Raw genomic sequence first — 21,063 nt, forward strand, 5'->3', positions numbered from 1 at the left:
AGTGTTATTGAAAAGATATCCTTATATTGGTTGTGTTCATACTCAAAATTAAACAAGACAATTTAAAAAATAAGAAGGAAAAAATAAATTTACTCCTTGATGGAAACGATCCATTGACTGCAAAAGCAAAAAGACCTACGCGTTACCATTACGCCTCGCATGTAATGTATGTGGCTATGTAAAAGATTGTATGATTAAAAAAGTCAGTTATTGATATTTTTGTTTAATTTTTAGTATGGAGACCATGTTAATCCAACATTAATTCAATGTAAACGTGTACTACAATACCTGTATACCATAATTTTAATCGAATTTCTTTGGTTTAAATGGTTTAAATAGTCAAATATTCAAGTTTATATTAATAACAACTATTTTCCAACATATCCTAACAAAACCTGTAGGTTTTTATGATGGCATGTAAGTGAATCATTTGTGTTCTTTGCATTTCTTTGAATATTGAAAATATCTGATGTTTGGCAAAGGACTATGTTGTAGGAGAAATCGTATACTATGTGCGATGTACTTCTTTGTTAATTGCGTGTGTCTTACCATTTGTCATCCGCAGTTGTATGTCCAATCACCCATAATTTAACCCCTCTCCGTGCCATGAGGGCTCACATAGTCGGTGCTTATCCCCTGCCTCCTTGTTGTTAAGCGATGTAAGTCATTGACTCCCCCCTGGATGGGACACCAGTCAATCGCAGGTTAAAGTAAACCCAGTGTTTTAGAAATTTGTGTCAAACCAAACTTTTTTTTTACAATGTTTTAGAAATGCATTTCTAATGATCATATGGAATTTGAGAATCAGTCATCAAGTTTTTAACAAGATACAGAGCCCACAATTTGTTTTTATGTAAACAAGGCTCGTGTCCTGTTTTTTGTTTACATGGGTTCAATATACCAGTAAAAAATCTTTTTCAGACTGATTTGTCTGTCTTCTTATTCATTTTAAGCATAATTAAAGAGTTCCTAAGGTTTAACACATTCATTTAAGGTCTAAAATTGGGCTTTTCACTTCAACATTCAAGATATGTAAACAAAATCTTTGTTTACATAGTAAAGAATTGTAAGCTCTCTAACTCGCTTACAACTCAACGAATGACAATCAAATTTTGGTTGCCTATTAAAATTGCCTTACTTAAGCATTGCAAACATTAAAATCGGGAAATAATTTTTGTCCAAAATTGTGACCATGCTCCTTAATGAGCTCAAATTTCTTCAAAATGCATTCTAAATTTTCTTCTGACTCTTCATTTATTAATCATGCTCTTTTCAATCATAAAACGTTTGGCTCAAAGGTTTTATAATTAAAAGAGTAGTTAAAAGTATCGGCGACTCTTATGATGATACATGTAATATTTACAGGCCAATATAAATCATGTTCGTCATATAGTGATGGCGATGATAATATTTACAGGCCAATATGAATCATGTTCGTCATATAGTGATGACATTGATGATAATATTTACAGGCCAATATGAATCATGTTCGTCATATAGTGATGGCGATGATAATATTTACAGGCCAATATGAATCATGTTCGTCATATAGTGATGGCGATGATAATATTTACAGGCCAATATGAATCATGTTCGTCATATAGTGATGACATTGATGATAATATTTACAGGCCAATATAAATCATGTTCGTCATATAGTGATGGCAGTGATGATAATATTTACAGGCTAATATGAATCATGTTCGTCATATAGTGATGGCAGTGATGATAATATTTACAGGCTAATATGAATCATGTTCGTCATATAGTGATGGCAGTGATGATAATATTTACAGGCTAATATGAATCATGTTCGTTATATAGTGATGACAGTGATGATAATATTTACAGGCTAATATGAATCATGTTCGTCATATAGGGATGACAGTGTCGAAAAGATAAACAAGTTAAAAAAGCAATATGTCTAAACAATTAGAAATAGAATCAACATGTATATGTTTAATGTAATGGACATAATCAGTAAATAATCGTATCATTATAAAAAATAACAATATAATGTAACTTTATTCCAATCGTATACAGTGCAAAACTTCGATTTTTTTTATCATTTCAGTTACACATTACATCAAAATACATGTATGGTGCCTTATTTAATCAGTTTTAATGTAGAAAACAGAAGAAATAGGGAAGTGCCTCTGGATTGCTCTTTCTCGGTTGCTAAATTGTTACCATAGTTACAGTAACATTCCACAGGACCACTCAATGTAAATAAAATCTATTTTTATCACAAGCAGTATTTCGATTGCCAGGATTTAGATACCACGCCATTTTGCCAAGTCAGTGAGTATACATAACAATTACTTAAATGCATTCACTGTACTATGAAAACCTGTCTTCGACTTATTTGAAGCAAAATAAATGTAATTTGTGGATGATTTCAGATATTTACGATCGAGAGATCCTAATAAAAATACAGTTACGGCTTCAATAAGCAAGAAATTTGGCAAACACGATTCAAGCCCAAGGAGTGGCACTGTGTGGATGTGAGCAATTCTCGGGAGGTAGAGGAGGTGTCCAGAAACCGTTTGCAGGGCATGCGCCGTGTATTTATGTAGTGTGTGGGACTTCGCCAGGGACCTGTCCGTTACACAAGACGTAGTTTCTGTTACACATGTCCTAGTGTCCGTTACACTTGACGAAGCAGCCGTCACGGTCATTGACTGTTGGTCATCGACCAGAGTGGACCACTGTCAGTACGGTGGGGTTTACTCTGTGTATTGCTGCAGACTTCTTTGTGTTATCTGTTATAATTCTGGAGTTAAAAAGACCACAATGTGCAACAGTTGTAGGACGAGCTCCGTCTCATACAATCTGTCCCTGAAAAGGACCCAAGAGACCTAAAGTTCAGTACCATACGTACTTATAACCCAATTAGAGGTCTTGAATATAAAGGGTGCCCAGGACCATTTAATCAAACGAACAAATATCATTCAGTATGGAAGAGAGTTGCATAGACTAATCGATGCTGTGATTGCAAAATACGAAAAAAGAAGCATGTCGTTCGAAAGTTGAAGATTTAAATTTTCTGGGTTCAGATATTTCAAAATTTAAAATAATATGGACCGATATGCTTATGAGTTACATGTATGAAAGGAACCAAAATACAATATCGTTGAGAAACATTGCCAAACTTCTGGATTATCAATTCAAAAAAATAAAGATTACATAATAGTTCTAAACAGATATGACATCGGCGTAGTTCCTTTTGACTCTTTATCCTTAACATCGAGGGAGTTTTGTCAGATATAGGAGACAAAAATTATCACCATCTGTTAAAATCAAAATACCAAGATACGAGGACTGCCGGTTTCTCTTCCCACAGGTGGTATGGATTCAGTTGAAGCTAAAGAAACCAATGAAAAGGAAACAAACGAATCTCTGGAAAGTGATATACCATCTACATCTTCAGGAAAAGCCAGTAATTCTACAACAAAATCGGACTATGAATGCGATAACAGTGCTGTTGGGAAATTAGGGGCCTTTCTTGAAGTCCCAAAAGTCTTGAACATCATCAAAACTAAATTCCGTTGGACGTACAAAGTAGAATGTGGTCGCGGTACTAATCAATTTTATGTGAGTGGTTCCAAAAGTATTATCAAACACATGGACAGCAAAGGCATACTACTAGATGAAATAGCAACGGAGTCCAGAAACATACCTAGGTGCTTCACGGTGAGCAGGGATGGGCATTTGATGTACAGTGACACTGTTGACAGAAGCATTAATGTTGTAAACAATGGAAAAGTCAAATGTATCGCTAAAGTCGGGGTCTGGAAACCACAGAGCATCTGCAGCACTAGTTCTGGTGAATTGCTGGTGGCCTTGAAAGCTGATGATGTGGATGAGGCTAAAGTCGTTAGATACAGCTCGTCCAAAGTGACACAAGAGGTTCAGTTTGATAGCAATGGTCAGCCTCTGTACAGCGACCCACACTATATTGACGAGAACAAGAACTTGGACATTGTCGTCAGTGATTTTGATGCCAAGGTGGTGGTTGTGGTGGACAAAATTGGCAGCTTCCGGTTTACTTATAAAGGGAATCCTTCCGATAAGACGAGTGATGTGTTCTGTCCTCGTGGTTTAACTTCTGACAGTATGTGTCACATTCTGGTGGCGGACTTTGAGAATAATCTTATACACGTGATAGATCAGGACGGACAGTTCCTCCGACTCATCCAAAACTGCGGTCTTCATTTACCGTTGGATCTAAGTACAAATAGCGACAATATTTTGTTTGTTGTTGAATACTATAGCAACAGGGTGAAGGAAATTCAGTATTTGAAGTGATCGTAACATATTTAGTGCAACTTTACACTGCACAGCCTTATCATTCTTATTAGCAGATATATCATATCGTAAACGTTTACCGACTGTTCGGAAATTATGTAAAATGTGCATCATTCAAACGAACAACAATAATTCAGAATCATGAAAGATATTTGCATAGACCATATCAAAGATGTGATTGAAAAATACAAAACATTAGCGTGTCAGTTGGAAATGTATACTCCTTTATAATTGTTTCCGGTGAAAATTGGGAAACCTGACAGACAATTTCAGATATACAGATTTTAGTATTATTTTATATATACATAAATACATCGATAAAGTTAGAGATAGGAAATCTGAAGATAAAAACAATCTACAATATACCAGAAGATCCAGTATTTGAGGTTAAATGTAAAGACAAAGGTTTATGCAATCATTAAATTTAATAGATTAGATGGGGAGTACAATTGTCCAAGCAAAGGAACTGATGATACAGGTACAAACACAGTAGGATGAAAAATAGGACTATAGCTTTAGTTTATCGGTTCTTCAAAACAATTTTGCGAATTAGCAAATAACCGTACAACCGTTAAATATTACCCACTAACTAATCTCAGCTTCCCCGCGTTGGTCTGAAATTAAATATTATAGTAATATATTTACATCTCCCTAGTATTATTCCTTCTATTTCTTACGGAAACTTATAGTTAATTCATACATGTAGCTCTATAGAAACTGCCAGACTGAAATCTACACGCCCCATTTATCGATTGGTCGAAATCTACAGCGGCTGAAACTGACAAGAAAATGACAGGGCAGATATCGACACGCCCTGTTTATTGATTGGTCTAAAACCTATAGCGACCTAGGAAAAATCACGGACTGCACGAAATAATTATGACGATGTCAGACTCAAAGTCTCACAGGAGACGATTTGGCTGTTTCTTTTAGCTAACTTACTTACGTACATGTACATCAACAGTAATTTAGTGAATTTTACTTACTTTTCCTAATCAATTTATCGATAAGCTTAAAGAAAGATGTTAATATAAACAATAAAATGCTTTCTTTGATGATTCATTCGGGTTAAATGAAGGTAGTGATCATTGCAGAAAAAATTTACTGCAATGTCACTACCTTCATATCCCAAATGAATCACCAAAGAAAGCTAGATGACTTTCTGGTAGCAATGTAGCATACATGTACTTATATGTTGGATTCCTTAAACGTTTTTAACATTTATTAGTGTTTCAAAAATAGAAGTAAGAGATGGCATCAAAATACGATCGGTAAATGCTCCCGTTTTCTTTGACATACGGTAATTTCACATGAATGTGTTTAAATTGGTTTCTTTTTCTTATCACTTCTTTATTTTGTATATACTAGTAACAATTTTCACTGTGTGTTGAAATTATAACACTGTTAATATGTTGTGCATTATGAAATCTCCTTAAGGAGGAAATAAAGAGAGAGTGAAAAGAAGTGTTTTATCTTATACCGCTGGTGCATGTTGAATAGCGTCTATTATTTCGTACTTGAGCTGCATTCACTAAAGACGTCAGATTTCCAAATAGATGTACTGTAGTGTATACATGTACTAGTAATTGGTTATCCTATCTATACAACTTACTAAACACGATAAATTAAGTTACTTAGTAAGTAATAAATAAGGAATAAAGAATCACTCTTTTGAGTATTATGAGGTGATAATTTTGGTCGTGGCGTGATCAAATCCAATAAAGCCCAAATGACTTTATGATAGATTTGATCACGCCCCCGGCCGAAATTATCACCTCATAATATTCAAAGAATATTATTACTTATATTTATGTAATTTTAAGCCATCGTACGATTTAATATTTAATTGTAAATAAGCAAACCCTGCTGGCGCCTCAATTTGGCGTCATTTGTATTATGGGTTATATAGTACAAAATCGATACGTAGTGTTTTAACAGGCAAAGACACTGGAAAATGTAAATATTATAAAGATAGAAGAGAGATTCAATGAGATATATTGAATCTCTGAGGAAAGTGGCTTGACTGTCAAATCTTTGGATCGATCAATTATCAAACACAAAATTATCTTCGGTTTGAAAAGGTTAAACCTGAATCTTTGAACGATTACCAATTTATACTTTCTCCACAAAGTGAAATAGCTAGATGACTTTAAAATAATTTTTTTAACATCTAAATATATATAAGAAAAAGGTCGTTAGACAACCCCCATCCCGTTGCCTGATAAATTTTTTTTGTTCTTAATTGTGTGTTAATAAAGGCACGTTGTATCGTTTTTGAAAGTGAGGGGGGAGGACCCATTCAAAAAATCTTGACAAGCAGAAAGAAAGAGAAAAAAGCAAATTTTCCAATCACTAAATTTCTCAAAAACCCTCAGATCACCAGTTCCCACTTTATATAAAGATGTTATACTTTAAAATTTGATTCATATTGTTTAGAGATATGCACATGTATAGCAATCAACTGTTATAACATTTTGCCTTAGAAACAGTTAAAGAAGACAACTAAGATGGATTTTTTCAATATATTTCTTACACAATATAAAAATCATAAAAAAAATCATAAAAAACAGATGTACAACAAAAAACGGGGACAAATTAACTTCCCTGATAAAAATAACAGTTTTCATGAATAAACTCATATAAATTGACAAAGAATAAAATATTCCAAAATTCATGGATGCATTTAAGTTTTGTACAGAAAATATATTCACAACCAAATCATTTCACAATTATCACAGCTTTTTGATATCATAAACACATCACATGTTGGAAGTACATGTACCATACATGCATCAACCAAGTTGGAGTTGGTCCTTGTTGATTTAACATTCTGTATTTGTAGTAAGGGAATGTAATCCATATCACACACATAAACACATACCAGTGCATCATTTCTTGATGTATCACTCATCATTAAATGGCTGTCAAGTCTCTGCCTGTCTGTCCTTCTCTTTCGCAGGCGTCCCCTCTCTCACACACTGCTGGGGGTCATTGAAGGGTGTCTGTGTGAGGGTGGGGGCAGGGGTATGGGGGGCAGTCCCATGTACGTTCTGTAGTGGCTCCTGCTGTTGAATGTATTTGTCCATTAACCAAGCTTGGTCCTTGCGATTGAAATTCCTGCTCAACTCAAAGAGATTTACCACAGACATTCTCTGAGACACGAGTTAAGGAGCAGATAATGACATCAGTATTCTCCTTATGATAGTATACTTACTGTGATATCAGAAAATCACTCTACAGAAATCTTTCTCATTAGCTCCTGCCATAAATACTATATACAGGGTTTTTTTGGCCCCATGTTTTTTCACAAACCGTTTTAGCTTGTTTTGAATTTGCCAAGACACAGTCATGTTATAAAACTCTTTCTGATTAACCCTGTTATTAAAAAATTATTTTTGAATTCGCCCAGTCTTAAATTTGACCGCAAGTTTCATGCATTTACTGTTAATCTTTTTCAATGCTGACTGTTTTTGTGAAATAACAAATTCGGTAAATGTAAAATGCAATTAATTACAGCGCAGAACTGTTGTATTGCACTGTTCAGGCATAGTCTTTTCTACAATAAAATATGAATAATGTTTTAAACAAATCATTGTGGCTAGTATTGTATTTCAAATAATTTTTTTTTAGAAAAAGGATACAGATTTGGGTGGCAGGGGAGGTAACTGGAACACTGAAGGAGGTTGAGACAATCTTAAATCTGAGGAACCTGCAAACATAAAATGTGTCTCAAAGTCAAACATTTGTGTGTAAATATATCTATGATGAACACCCCTTTTTTGTATAAAGTATCTCATGACTTGATGTCCCACAAATGATGAACTTCAAATGAAGAAAATTACAGAAATATTTACACTATACATGCGCGGATCTAGAGGGGGGGTCGGGGGGGTCCCGACCCCCCCTGGAAAATGAAAATTTATTAAATTTACATAGTAAAATTATCGCGAAAATATGCCTCGGACCCCCCCTGGCAAACACAATTATCCTTCGGACCCCCCCTGGAAAAATTTTCTGGATCCGCGCATGCTATATATATATATATATCTTTATACACACTATTACTTATATGTTGTAGGTGTTTAAAGTAGTATATACCATTGTATATAATATATCTTAGTATATTCAGATATCTGATTTGTCCATTGAAAGTCTTTATTTGTTTTTGGTGACTGCAGAACTATACTGCATTGAGAGTAGTACATGTGTATACTGTAAACCAACTTTTATTCGCGTACGAGAAATTTTCGCGAGGTTAGCGAGAGCTTTGACATCGCGAACATTTCTCGCCGCAAACCAATTCTTTGTCTATAGTTTTTATAACAATACAGGTCTGAATAAGGCTTAGTTGCGAACATTAGTCGTCGCAAACCAGTTTATCGGCAGTTTATCGCGAAATAAAGTCGCCGCGAATAAAAATTGGTTTACAGTATTCTATAAGTATTAAAGTTCAATGTACCTGTTGGGTGGAAGTACTGATGTGCTCTGGGATTGTAGATGGCAGCCTTCTTGTTTTCTGTTGGCATAAACAATGCTGGCAAGCTGACATCTGAAAGGTTAATAAGTTCATCATTAGTTTGCATAATTGAATTCTACCTCAGATTTGGATCATGTTTCTGCTATTAGAAAATAAACCACACAAGGAGACTTAATTGATGGATGAAACATTTAGTCCATTTCTACATCAAAGGGTATCAAAATTTTAACAAACAACATTGCTCTCTCGTTGGAGGACACTCGTATATGATGATTACAGTCCTGTTACAGTTGAGTGTTGTAGCGCGGACTAACCTTTCATTGCATCATAGAGGCCCTCGTCTCTCCTGCTGAGTTTGTTCTGGCCGGCCAGCTTCTTCTCGAGCTCCTCCTGGATGGTCCTCATGGTCCTCTCCTGGTTCTCCTGTTGGTGCTTCTTACTGGTCTCCTCAAACCAGGCCAGCCGTGTCAGGAACTACCAACAGACACAGCCAGGATCAGTCACGATCACTCATCAAGTATACATATTATGCACACCTCAACTAATGAATTTTAATTAATTAATAAATATCAAGTCTATAGTAATAAATAACATTTAAGTTTGTGTAAAATAATTAAAATGTATTTTTTAGTGACTACCAACACTTTCTCAATAGAAGCTGTAATATAGATATAAACAATTTGTAGTTCATGTACACATCAATGTACACAGAAAAGAGGATTTCATTAGTCAATTCCTAAGGTGATGATTATAAAGCTTTAAATTGTGTTAGTCCGATTGTAACAAAATGCTTACATCTTCTGGAACGTCGCTGCCCATCGTTGGGATGGGACGCAGCACCTTCATGTTCTTTCGTGTAAAAGAAGCCTCAGGCATGGAGTGAGCCAGAGACTGGTTCTCGGTCCTTGACTCATAGCTAAAGATTTAAAGGGCATATAGGTTAAAACAATATTTGAGTCAAAAGCAGACACTGATTGCCGTAGCTTCTAGAGCAACATTCATCCATTATGATAGATTCCGACAGAATTGCCATTTTTAGCACAAATTGAACATCTTTTAATGAGCTTTATAAAGTAAATAAATATCTATTTGAATGTCTTAATGGGGAAAACGTACGTCTTTTACACTACATTTTACTTATTTCCCTACTTTGAATGACGGATATTAATTATCAAAATGAAGAACTACTGAAATAAGCAGTAATGTTACTAGACATGTAACACTGATCTTACCCCACAGGTGTGAGGGTGTCATAAGTTTGGGGGGTTTTAGGCAGCATGGCTATTTCCTGGCTGACCCCCAGACTTGGGGACACCATTGTGGAGGGTTGAAGCTGTGAGGGGGTCTTGGGTGGTGCAGCAGACACGCGCCCTCCACCAGGCGAGGACCGCTTACTGCTGCTAGACACAGGACGCTGATGGACGAGGGGAGGACGGCTTTGTTGCTGTTGTTGCTGTTGCATCAGCAACTCTTTCTGCTCCAGCTGTGTCTGCTGCATTTGTTGCAGGTTCTCTAAAAGTTCTTGCAAGCGTTTTCTGAAATATGGAAAAGAAAAATTTTTTCAATTGGAGTTCTTAGGAAACAGTTAAATTTTACACATAAATGTATTTTAAAGCAACAATCAATTTAAATCTTTAAAACTATTTATGTTCTCAAAATCCAATATTCTGTGATCTTCCCACTCAGTCTGACTTACTCATACTCTGCCTGGACCAGCTGTAACTCCTCACTGTGCTTGTTTATCAGTTTATCATATTCTACTTTTGGAATCGTCTCCTGTAATTAATGACATTATAAGATGATGTATTCATTGGTTTTTAAGGAATAACAAATTGGTTATTTTGATTTTTTATCATGTTAAATGGATTGTAACCACATGAAAATTTGCATAATTTTGCAAAACGCGTTGCATAAAATTGCAGTGTGTAAGTCATTATGTCCCCATAAACTAAAAAAACTGACAGTATCACAGCATTTGAACAGATTTCATTCAATCTTTTCTTATAAATTAACTAACTCATATCTTCAATTTCATCATGATTATAAATATTATGACACATTTTGCTGTTTTATTGTGTATATATCCAATTTCAGTTGGTGCTTTCGTGTAACACAGACAACAGCTTAAGTTGATTAAAGAATTTTACTTGTTATAAAAATGCCTGATTTCTTCCAAAGTGTCAAATACCAGAGAGAGAGAGAGAGAGAGAGAGAGAGAGAGTTTGTAGTACACATCATTTATAAATACATGTATTCTTTAATTTATAGGTCAATATGATTTAAATTACGCTAAAATATACCATCACCAACTTATCAAAAGTCCAAGCATAGAAAAGGTATGCTCTAAGGTATAAATAGAGAGAAAACAAAAAACAAATTGTTTGTGGGAGAAGACGAACAAAAGTATCCAAAATGAAAAAGTAGCTTGGATTTCATAATACTTAACATTCAATTTTAAATGTGCAGTAGACAACAGTGTTCACATACATTTTGTAACTTTTTAAGGTTCACTGGCCCCCTGATACAAGAGACAACTCTCACTAGGATCTAGGACTCTATTAGTAGTCAAGTTAGAGGTCAAATTGTCTTTCACATTGACTTTAAAGAATGCTGAAATTTTGAGTATTCCAATCATACCGGTAACTCAAATTTCCATCACTGTAACGGTAGATATCTTGATAGGTGATGAACCTTTATAACATTCAACACTTTAACATAAAAATTGCAGTGGAAGGACAGAGGTGCATGCATATATTTTTGAGGATAGTGCAAGTTTTCAAACTTACTACAGTTACTGGTTGCTCTCCTTCATCCTAGAACAAACAGGACACAATATACATGTACACTAAAATTCTGGGACATAACTGTTGTATGAGGCTTATATCTGTTATCTCGTATCATCATTGGAACGTGAGATAAGCTCAAGTAATGACTAGCTATAGTTTTTTATTATTATGTGAAGCAAAAATAAATGCAGGCTTATCACCAGGTGTACGCAATCAATAATAAATACATGTACCTATAAAAAGAGCAAATATTGATCAAATTCTATGCACTAGTTTCATATAACTTGTCTGGAAAAATTATGTTTATTGTTCATACACAAACAAAAAGACTGATGGATAGAATGACCAAAAAAACCCCCGTGGTATATATATCCCCCATCCCCCCCCCCCCCCCCCCCCCCCCCCAAATTAACCTAATTTGTTTTACTTTGTAACAGAAAGAGTCCCTGCTATATTACCTCCTTCGGAGATTCTGGTGGAGGTGGTGGTGGTGTTTTCATGACCTCAATAATCTTGGGTTCAGCCTGAACTATGACCTCCTTGATGACCTCTTTCTCAACAACCTTGACCTGAACCTCTGGCTGCCATTCCATGGCTGACGCAGCCCGACTTTCAGTTTCTTTAAACATGTCTTCTTTCCTCCATGTCTGGAGGTCAATGCCAGCAATGTCAAGGACAAGGTCATTAAAAGGAACAGTACCTGTGTCACAAAATAAATAAATAAATACATATGATAAACACTCTATTGTTATAAAAAGTCAATCTGCACTATCTACCAATATGTCTACTGATTACAATTCAAAAGGTATTTATACATATGTTATTAGAACACACAATAAAAATTGAAGATTCTTATATCAAAAAATATGCTTAGTTGATTGGTCTATAGTTAGGAGAGAATTCATAAAAAATCTTGACTATTATGTATATCAATTGTTTTGAATCAACTGTACCCACCATTATTTCTATTCCACAGTTTGGGTTTGGCCCTCTTAGCCATGTAAAACACTACAGGAACATTTCCACATGGCTCATGAACATTATCTGTTTTCTTGGGATTGAGAGCAAAGATTGGAAAGTGGAGTGGCTCCACCTTTTTGAGGATTTCATGTTTCTCTACAGGCGCTCCATTCTCTGTTTTGGGGGTAGTGGGCTTTGTTAGGGTCACACCCTCCTCTGTCTTTTCTCTTTCCCCAGGGGGTGGAGGGACATCATCATCACCATGGGGCTCTGGGAGGTACACAACCTTCATCTCCTGTCGACACATAATACATTTATTATCATTTCAAACAGGCATATTTATACATTTTGAGGGAGTAAAAGACTATACACTCAGACCATATAAGTTGAATTCATATATTAACTTAGCTGTCTTTGGTGAAAAAAACTCACATAAGTTTTTTTTATCATCTTCAATATATATTTAAGTTTGACTTAAGTAATTAATAAGTGATTATACATGTACAAAATCATATAAACACAGAAAGTTGTGATAAATGAATAATTCAAAAGATAATTTTGATTAATAAACTAGTAATAAAAAACATATACAGGTGTACTGCATACGATTACATACTCTTGTTGTATAGTTTTCTATATTCAGTGAGCATTTGCTGGGTTTAAATAAGTTTTAAATATTCTTTTTTTTTTTTGTCCTGTACATAAATTGACTAAAATTAAACCTGGTCAAAAATGTCATCCAGGTCAATGGTTGCCATGGCAAACATGTCCTCTGTGGGACCTTTATGTACAGACAATTTGAGGCTTTTGGGTTCACTTTCTTTTCCTTTCCGCCACAGGCTATCATTTCCAAAATATTCCGGAATCTCAAAAAATATCTCCTGGTACCTAAAAGAAATTGCATGATATTGAATGACAATAAAGGGAAAATTTTCAGAATTCTTATATATCAAATTAAACAGTAATAATACATTTTTAACATCAGATCGATCCTTCCCCAACTTCAGGAAAAACAAAACACAAATATGTGTTTAATTTCAACATTTATCCAATAACATACTTTAAACGAAAATCTGATATAAATTTAAATAAAAATATCAATAATGGCATTAAAGTTTTTATTAATACACTCTATCAATTAATATCATGTTAGACTATATGTTATATTAAATACATTGAATTGAAGAATCAATTAAAATATAGAATGAGGAAATTTTAAAAAGGAAAGAATAACATATATTGAAGTCTTTATAAATGAAATAATTAATACGCCTTTAAAAATGATAAATTAATTCATTCAAACTGACATATATTGCTATGTTCCGCATTGATCTATTTAGGGGTAGTGTTGACTGAGCTGAAATTATCTGGAAGTTTTTTGATATGAATACTTGGATGTCATTTCTTAAAGACAATTTATGGGTAGTACAATTAAACATCCACTACAAAGGAATGATTTTCTTTTGTTAAAAGAAATAAAACACAAGATTTCAGTAATTTCAATATACATGTAGGAAGTGCTACCATCCAAACAAACTGAAGATATACACAACAGCTTTATAGGCCCTATGTAAATACACGAGACCTCAATCACCATCTACAATTTACACCACAAAGAAAATAAATATGAAAATGGTAATTCAAAGTAACTGGCCACAACCAATTACATAAATTGCTGCAGGGATTTCTTATTGTTTTCTTTTTACATTTTCCAAAGTTATTTAAAATGCTGCAATTCTTCCTTCTATGAAAAAATGCTTTATACTGCCAACACTATCAACAACATCTGAAGAGCAAAGAAAATACTGGTAAATGGAAAATTGGACATGCTAGAAAAACTTTTAAAAACTTTTTTGGGAAAAGTTTATAATTTTACAAAATTCAACCACTTCATTCCTGTATATATGATATACTAATCTACAACTCATTTCTATTGCTCATAAAGACTCCTTCATGTTCAATCAATTTCTGTGAAAAATCAAGCATGAGTGAATAACCTATCACATGATTGATGGCCATTTTGATCTGCGTAATGTGGTTAAGGCCAGTTACTTTCTGAATCACTTTCATTGAATGATGAATGATAAATAAAGAGATCTAAAAGGTACTACATGTACTGAGAGTGTGCATGCCTCTACCAGACAGTACTAAATGTTCTACCAGAGTACAAAACAATATATAGTGCAATATAGTACTCTTCTATCTCTTCAACAGCAGCTGCTTCTTCGCCCCTTCCACCCGTCTCTTTGGACGCTGCCTGCTTGTCTGCTTTTTGTGGATTTAGATGACTAGCTCCTTTCTGTTTCACTGCACCAGGTTTTTTCTTCTGCTGTAAGAGGGACCTTGCCATTTTTCTAGAATCTGATTCTGAGGATTTTTTAACATCCCTTGCAAATCTTCGCTTTGGAGGTTCTTTTGTGTCACTAGGTTTGGATGTGTCTGATTTTTCATCAAGTTTTGAATCATCAGACTTTGATGCTTTGTCTTTTGTTATGTTATCTTTCTCTTCTACATTTGAACCATTAGGTTTGTTGTTCGCATCAATGGCAATATTGTTCTTTTCAAAGTCGGTGTTAACATCATCATCATTTGGTTCATCTGCAGGCTGTTCCACTTGTTCTCCACTTTCCACCTCTTCCACCTTAGATTTTTCATTTACTTGATCCCCATCTTTCTCAACACCACTCTTACCTTCATTTGTCTTCAACTCATCTTGATTGCTGTATTTAGTCATAAACAAGAATTTTTTTTTTTATGAATTAAAAATTCTATCCTACCAAGTCTTATATTACAACTGTATTTACTGTATATAAGTTTCTGCAGAGTCAACAAATGAAAGCATTTATAAGCATCAAATATCCAAGTATCTAAAATACAAGTGCAACAGATAGCAATAGAGGTATTAGAAGATGGTGGCAATCTTAACAAAATTCAAAACTTGTGATATTAAGTAAACTATTAAAGCAATAATTTTGGTATGGTGTGTCATATCATTTTGCCTGTACATTAGATACAATCATCATCATCATCATAATATTTTCTTTTCATTATTGATAATTATCCTTTACATTAAAATTCAGTGTCTGTCAATTCTCTGTTTATATTTTGTTTACACATTAAATCAAATGGAAATGAGACTTAAATTAGTTTTAAATCCTTTATATCATGCTATACAATGTCCAACAGCATCCTGTACATTAGGAACTTTTCAAGAATAAATAGACATACAGTAACCATCTAAGCCAATCAGATTCTTGCTTTTGTTTTGTTTTACAAATGGTTGAAATTTTTCTTGCTGAAATTGTGAATCAAATCATTTCGATCATCCATTTTTTTTAAAGGAATAATGGAACAACAAAAATCTATTATGTTCCCAAACAGAATGACTCTGTTAAACTTCTACTTGACACATCAAGGCTTTTAGGTTTTTGCAACACATTACACATGGCCAAACTATTAGCCAAGTCTTGCAGAGCCAAAGTTTTGGGTAATCTGATAGGAAGCTCAAAGGTGACCTTGGATAGATGTTGTTAGATATTGTATAGCTTATCTTACAGGAATAAATATACAGACTAATTAAATTATTCTGATTGACGTATATTTGTGCTTTTTTGTTGTTGATATTGTTCAGGATAGGTTTAGGAGGTTGAGGTGAGCTAGTGGACAAATATTGATCCAATACCTTGTTTTAGCTTCCTGTTCTGCTTTTCTTTGTTCAGCCTCTTTTTTGAATTGAGCCATTTTGTCTAAAGCAAAGTTAGCAAACAAAAATATCACATCACAGATCACAGGCGGCACCTGCATAATTTGCTCCTAAAACATCTGAGCCTAGTACTAGCTATAAATACAGTTAAAAAAATCCAGACTTTCAATTTGTTAGCTATTACATGATTAAGCATTTGTTTTAGAGTAAATTCAAGTGTAAATAAATGTTAATAAGTTTTTCTATAACATGTTTCGTTAACCTGCATTTTTGTTAAAATGTAGCAATTAACAAAAATAAATCTTGAATTATTAATCGAATGTTATGCAAGAAATGATTTAAACCAAAGCATTAACATTCTTCAAGTCACACATTAACATTAGTACATACTGTAAATGTTGTCAGTCCTAATATAACAAATAAAGCTTTTATCTGGCTTTACAATTAGCTTTCAAATCTAACTCATGTTATTACCCTTCATTTTGATCATCTATCAATAAAAAGTGAAACAAAATTTCAATTTTCTTGTGTTTCAAATTAAGTAAATTATCAAATAAGTATTACAATCATTTATATCCCAGGCTATTATACATGTATTAAATATGACATCTTAAGAATATAATACAATGTAACCGTGACAACTTCCTACCTTCTGCTGGTTTTGCCCTCATGCCAATTAGACCGCGACCTTTTGGTTTGGCTTCCTCTTTCTCTTTCTCTGGTTGAGGTTGAGACACAGGCTGCAAAAATTAAAACTTAGCCTCTGAACTTCACATACATAAAGCAATAAACTTCTGGTTTCCAAAATCGATTATTACATGTAGTACATGCATGCATGTCTATCATTTTGTAGAAATCAATGAAAGCTTTGACAAATGAAAGCAATTAATAAACCGAACCAAGTCTGTATTGTATCAATTTTCAAAATTCAGAAAGGATGTCTGCACTTAGTTTATATATGCATCTTGATAAACAAATATGACCAAAAATAATTGATGGGACAAACATGACCCTAAAAAAGGTAGCATAGCATTCTGACCCTCTCAGCATCTATCCTCTTGGTCTTCTTGATCTGCTCCCCCAGAGTAATGATGCATTTTAATTCCTGCTCCTCAACTTTGGTTGGCTGGTACACTCGACAGTACAGGAAGTGATCGTACTCCTGTTCACCGGTCCACACCTCTACGTCGCTGGTCGGAGGTTTAACTTGCACTGGCACTGGGGGCTCTTCAGGGGAGGCAAACCTCACTTTCTGTTGGTAAAATTTATTCCATCTTATTAACACCAAATAAAAATGTCAAAAATAAAAATCACTGTTATATAAGTATGGTGTTTCATTTTGGGAAATAAATAATGATGAATGTTTTTTTTTCACTAGACATATATAAAGGCATAGAACTGAATTCATAATGCATTCTTCTGACGGTGAGCCCTGAACCTTTTGCTGTAGCTTTATTTTTGCTATCATTACCTTTGGTGAGCCCACTCGGGTCGAGTCCTCCTCTTTGTCCGACTTTTCGGTGTCGTCACTGCTGTCTTTACCAGTTGATGTCTTCTCATCATCCTCTTCACCTTCTTCCAGGTCCTGTACCAGTTACCATAGTAACCAAGTCAGTTATACAAGAAAGGAACCATCACAAATTCTGTTACAAATTCATGTGTGATTTCTATTTTTCTCTCAAAAAGTCACTTGAGACCAAGTCTTGACATTCAAATTAGCTGAGCAGTATTGTTACAACAGAAGACACACTGAACAAAGAGAACTATAATATAATCAGTTAACACCAACTGTCCCTGATTACTGGCTGTACTGTTCAGACATTCCCTATCACCTCCATTGTATTTACATTTAGTGTATATTTCCCCATATGTTTGCACTGAATATGCAAGTTCAATTTCCTTTGAATTAATTACTTAGCTAATTCATGCGCTATGAGTACAAATAGAAACACCATAACGTGATTTGAGTATATATATTACTGTTAGAATAAATGAAACGTTCAAACTTACATAACCAATTTGATATGTACTAATTGAAAATAATCGTTAAATTATATTTATTTGTCAATCAAAAAGAATTTTTGTGGCAATGTATCTTGCACTATATATTTGAAGTTGTGGAAGCCAACTTAATAAAGGGTTAATATCGCTGTTCCATGTATGTTTCTTATCCCTGACTAAGAGCATATACAGTGGCTTTAAAGCATTGATACACAAATGTTTCATACAAACAGACATCATTATGAATATTTAAATAGAAACATTGATTGCTTATTTTTGGATGTTGTCAGTCCTATATAACAGACCAAGCGGTGCAGACAAATTATCATACCGGTATTCAGTTTGTCTGCACACTTGGTGTGTTATGGGATAGACAATATACATAAATAAGCATTGAATGCTTAATTACCGAGAGTTTGTCGCTGTCCTCCCCGGGTCGCTTTATTGTCATAGGCATGTCATCCTCCTCATCCTCCTCTTCATCAGAACTCTCCTCCAGGGCTCGCGTGTATTCCTGTACATGCTCCAGTCTAAACATCAATGGATTCACTATTAGATATTGCTGTAGTCTAAGTTTACATATCAAAATATCTATAAATTTTCTTCAAGTATAAGAACAAGAAGAAGATTGCATATGATACATGGTGATGAAATAAACAAATATTCTTCTCTACTATTAAATGATTCATTTGTTTCAGTTTATAGCTTTGTTTTTCTTTTGATTCTATATATATCTTTTTGCAATTTAAAGATAAAAAAAAAAAATATTGGCTAGAAAAAGTACAACGTCATGATTTTATAACTCAAACATGTACGTAGTTAGCAGTAACTTGGGTATTGGCAGAGAGTAAATTTTAGGGCTTTTCCTATACACTCTTTTGATCACTTACCCAAGTTTGGCTTTTTGTTTAATGGTTTCTATCAAGAACTTCCATCGTCTGCCGTGACCCCTGTTGCTCATTATTTTTGCAAACAACTTCTCCCAGTTCATGATGCGCTTCTCTCTCGCTATTCTCTTGGACTAAACATCAACAGAAAAAAGCAGTAAATGATTTGTAATACACAAACAAAAGAATATTTTTCAAAGAATGAATAATTAGAACATTCAGGTTACAAATAGACAAGAAATAGAATATAAATTGTACATAATGTATTTATATATTGTAATTTTTTTAAAATAACATAAATTACAACAACATTTTTAAAGAAAACATCCTACATGTGCGTCAACAAGTTGTAGTCGTTTCACAGCGATGTTGAGTTGTCTCTGTTTGTTTTCATAGTCTTCGTGCAGTTTTTTGAGAGCTGCACTCTTTTCCTCCCAGGGTGTTGAGTAAACTCTCACAAGCCTTACTAACTCATTGACTGGCATATTCAAGTCACTCACACTGAAAGAACCACATGGTTTTCTTAATTCTTAATACAAAAATGTGGGAAATATTTCACAGGATTTTTTTAACAGAAATATAGTACATGTAATGTTATCATTTACAAGGAGCAAGTCTTAAAGCATATCAACCTCCTCCAACCCAGATTATCATTTTCAATAACCAAAGAATTCACCCCTTGTAATAATAAATTTCTTTGTACTACAAAACCCTCAAAATATTAACACAAATCGTTCCCCTAAACAATTAATTGTTCAAAGTTCAAATGTAACATCACGCAGATGTGTGAAGCACACTTAAGGTATTGTGATGTAGGCAATAAATTTCATGCGTACATAAAAATAATGGTGTTTTACATGTTTAAACAATTAGAATTATTTACTACCATACTTTATAATTATACACATGTAATATCAATAATAAATACACTTTATTTACACTTTATATTCAACAAGAATAAAACAATGTAACAACAACCATTCCCAATTTTTTATATACCAGCAATTTTAAAATGCATTTTACTGCAAATACATGTACAGTAAAACAAGGTTATAACGAACACGCATACAATGAATTGACGCTTACAGCGAAGTGATTATTTATTCCCCGGGACTATATTACATGTTGTAAACTTGACGGATATAACAAATTACGCTTATAACGAAGTAAAATCGCCCGTCCCCAGCACTTCATTATAAGCGTGTTTTACTGTAATAAGAAATTTTGTTTATGTTGAAAACTCTCAATAACTGTAAACGAATGCTTATTTGTGGGTGAACATATTTTTTTTTATGAGGTTCTCCATTATGTACCGTAATCATCTAATAATACACCCTTCTCTTTTACTTGTTTAAGCTTATCTTCATACAGTACCTGCAACATTATTTTTTCAAGATAATGATAGGATAGGATTAACGCACAATAGAACAGAACACATGAACGATACAATAGGATTCATACAAGATAAGATAGGATATATGATTTTCAGGAAATAGCACATATGAAAACATCATACCAAAGAAGACCGAAGCAGAGTTTCTTGTTCAAAACACATGCGAAGTGGTCAAATATGGCAGTATCATTAATAAATATGAATATATGATCTTTTAAAATGTATTTGCTAAAAGTATGAGCTTTGTTTTAACTATCAAACAGCACAGCCAATCACAGATCAGCTCAGCCCAACATCAAATCAGACAGAATATAATTATGATTTGTTTTCATATCAAATAAAAAACATATTATAAATGTTAATTATTTTGTGAACAAAATTTATGTATTGCATAAAAAAGATGAATTTAATTTAATATACCACCTGCATACAATTTAATACAAACAAGGTAAATATGTTGCCTTGTATCCAAATATTTAGAATGCATACATAATAGTAAATGACAAGATTTTAAAAAATAGCATTGCAGGTACTGTAGTAACATAATA

General features: G+C 33.9%; 2 protein-coding genes across 6 annotated transcripts in view; one reads left to right on the top strand and one right to left on the bottom strand.

Annotated features, from left to right (window-relative positions):
• Positions 1-2,095: 2,095 nt before the first annotated feature.
• On the top strand, positions 2,096-5,901 carry LOC128186388 (tripartite motif-containing protein 2-like). 2 transcript variants are annotated; one of them, XM_052856204.1, is made up of 2 exons: positions 2,096-2,301; positions 2,403-5,901. In XM_052856204.1, the coding sequence occupies exon 2, from the start codon at positions 3,349-3,351 to the stop codon at positions 4,306-4,308; it is 960 nt and encodes a 319-aa protein (XP_052712164.1). In that variant the 5' UTR covers positions 2,096-2,301; positions 2,403-3,348; the 3' UTR covers positions 4,309-5,901. The 2 variants fall into 2 exon arrangements, with proteins under 2 accessions (XP_052712164.1, XP_052712165.1); XM_052856205.1 differs by having other exon boundaries at positions 2,096-2,297.
• Positions 5,902-6,816: 915 nt separating this feature from the next.
• LOC128183561 (titin-like) overlaps positions 6,817-21,063 on the bottom strand; it is a 30,164-nt gene continuing 15,917 nt past the window's right edge. For 2 of the 4 annotated variants that reach the window (XM_052852615.1, XM_052852611.1), the window contains 19 exons: positions 19,455-19,623; positions 19,126-19,256; positions 18,645-18,765; positions 17,706-17,819; positions 17,274-17,486; positions 16,884-16,974; positions 16,214-16,277; positions 14,727-15,251; positions 13,254-13,419; positions 12,529-12,826; positions 12,030-12,271; positions 11,572-11,598; positions 10,482-10,561; positions 10,018-10,320; positions 9,581-9,701; positions 9,100-9,259; positions 8,768-8,857; positions 7,950-8,017; positions 6,817-7,460 (listed from right to left, as the gene is read on the bottom strand). In XM_052852615.1, the coding sequence (XP_052708575.1) occupies positions 7,233-7,460; positions 7,950-8,017; positions 8,768-8,857; positions 9,100-9,259; positions 9,581-9,701; positions 10,018-10,320; positions 10,482-10,561; positions 11,572-11,598; positions 12,030-12,271; positions 12,529-12,826; positions 13,254-13,419; positions 14,727-15,251; positions 16,214-16,277; positions 16,884-16,974; positions 17,274-17,486; positions 17,706-17,819; positions 18,645-18,765; positions 19,126-19,256; positions 19,455-19,623 (3,211 nt within the window). In that variant the 3' untranslated portion in view covers positions 6,817-7,232. The remainder of the gene's footprint in view (positions 7,461-7,949; positions 8,018-8,767; positions 8,858-9,099; positions 9,260-9,580; positions 9,702-10,017; positions 10,321-10,481; positions 10,562-11,571; positions 11,599-12,029; positions 12,272-12,528; positions 12,827-13,253; positions 13,420-14,726; positions 15,252-16,213; positions 16,278-16,883; positions 16,975-17,273; positions 17,487-17,705; positions 17,820-18,644; positions 18,766-19,125; positions 19,257-19,454; positions 19,624-21,063) is intronic. The other 2 variants (XM_052852613.1, XM_052852612.1) reach the window with 2 other exon arrangements.

Source organism: Crassostrea angulata, chromosome 5 (assembly GCF_025612915.1).
Source record: "Crassostrea angulata isolate pt1a10 chromosome 5, ASM2561291v2, whole genome shotgun sequence".
NCBI classification, from domain to species: Eukaryota; Metazoa; Mollusca; class Bivalvia; order Ostreida; family Ostreidae; genus Magallana; species Magallana angulata.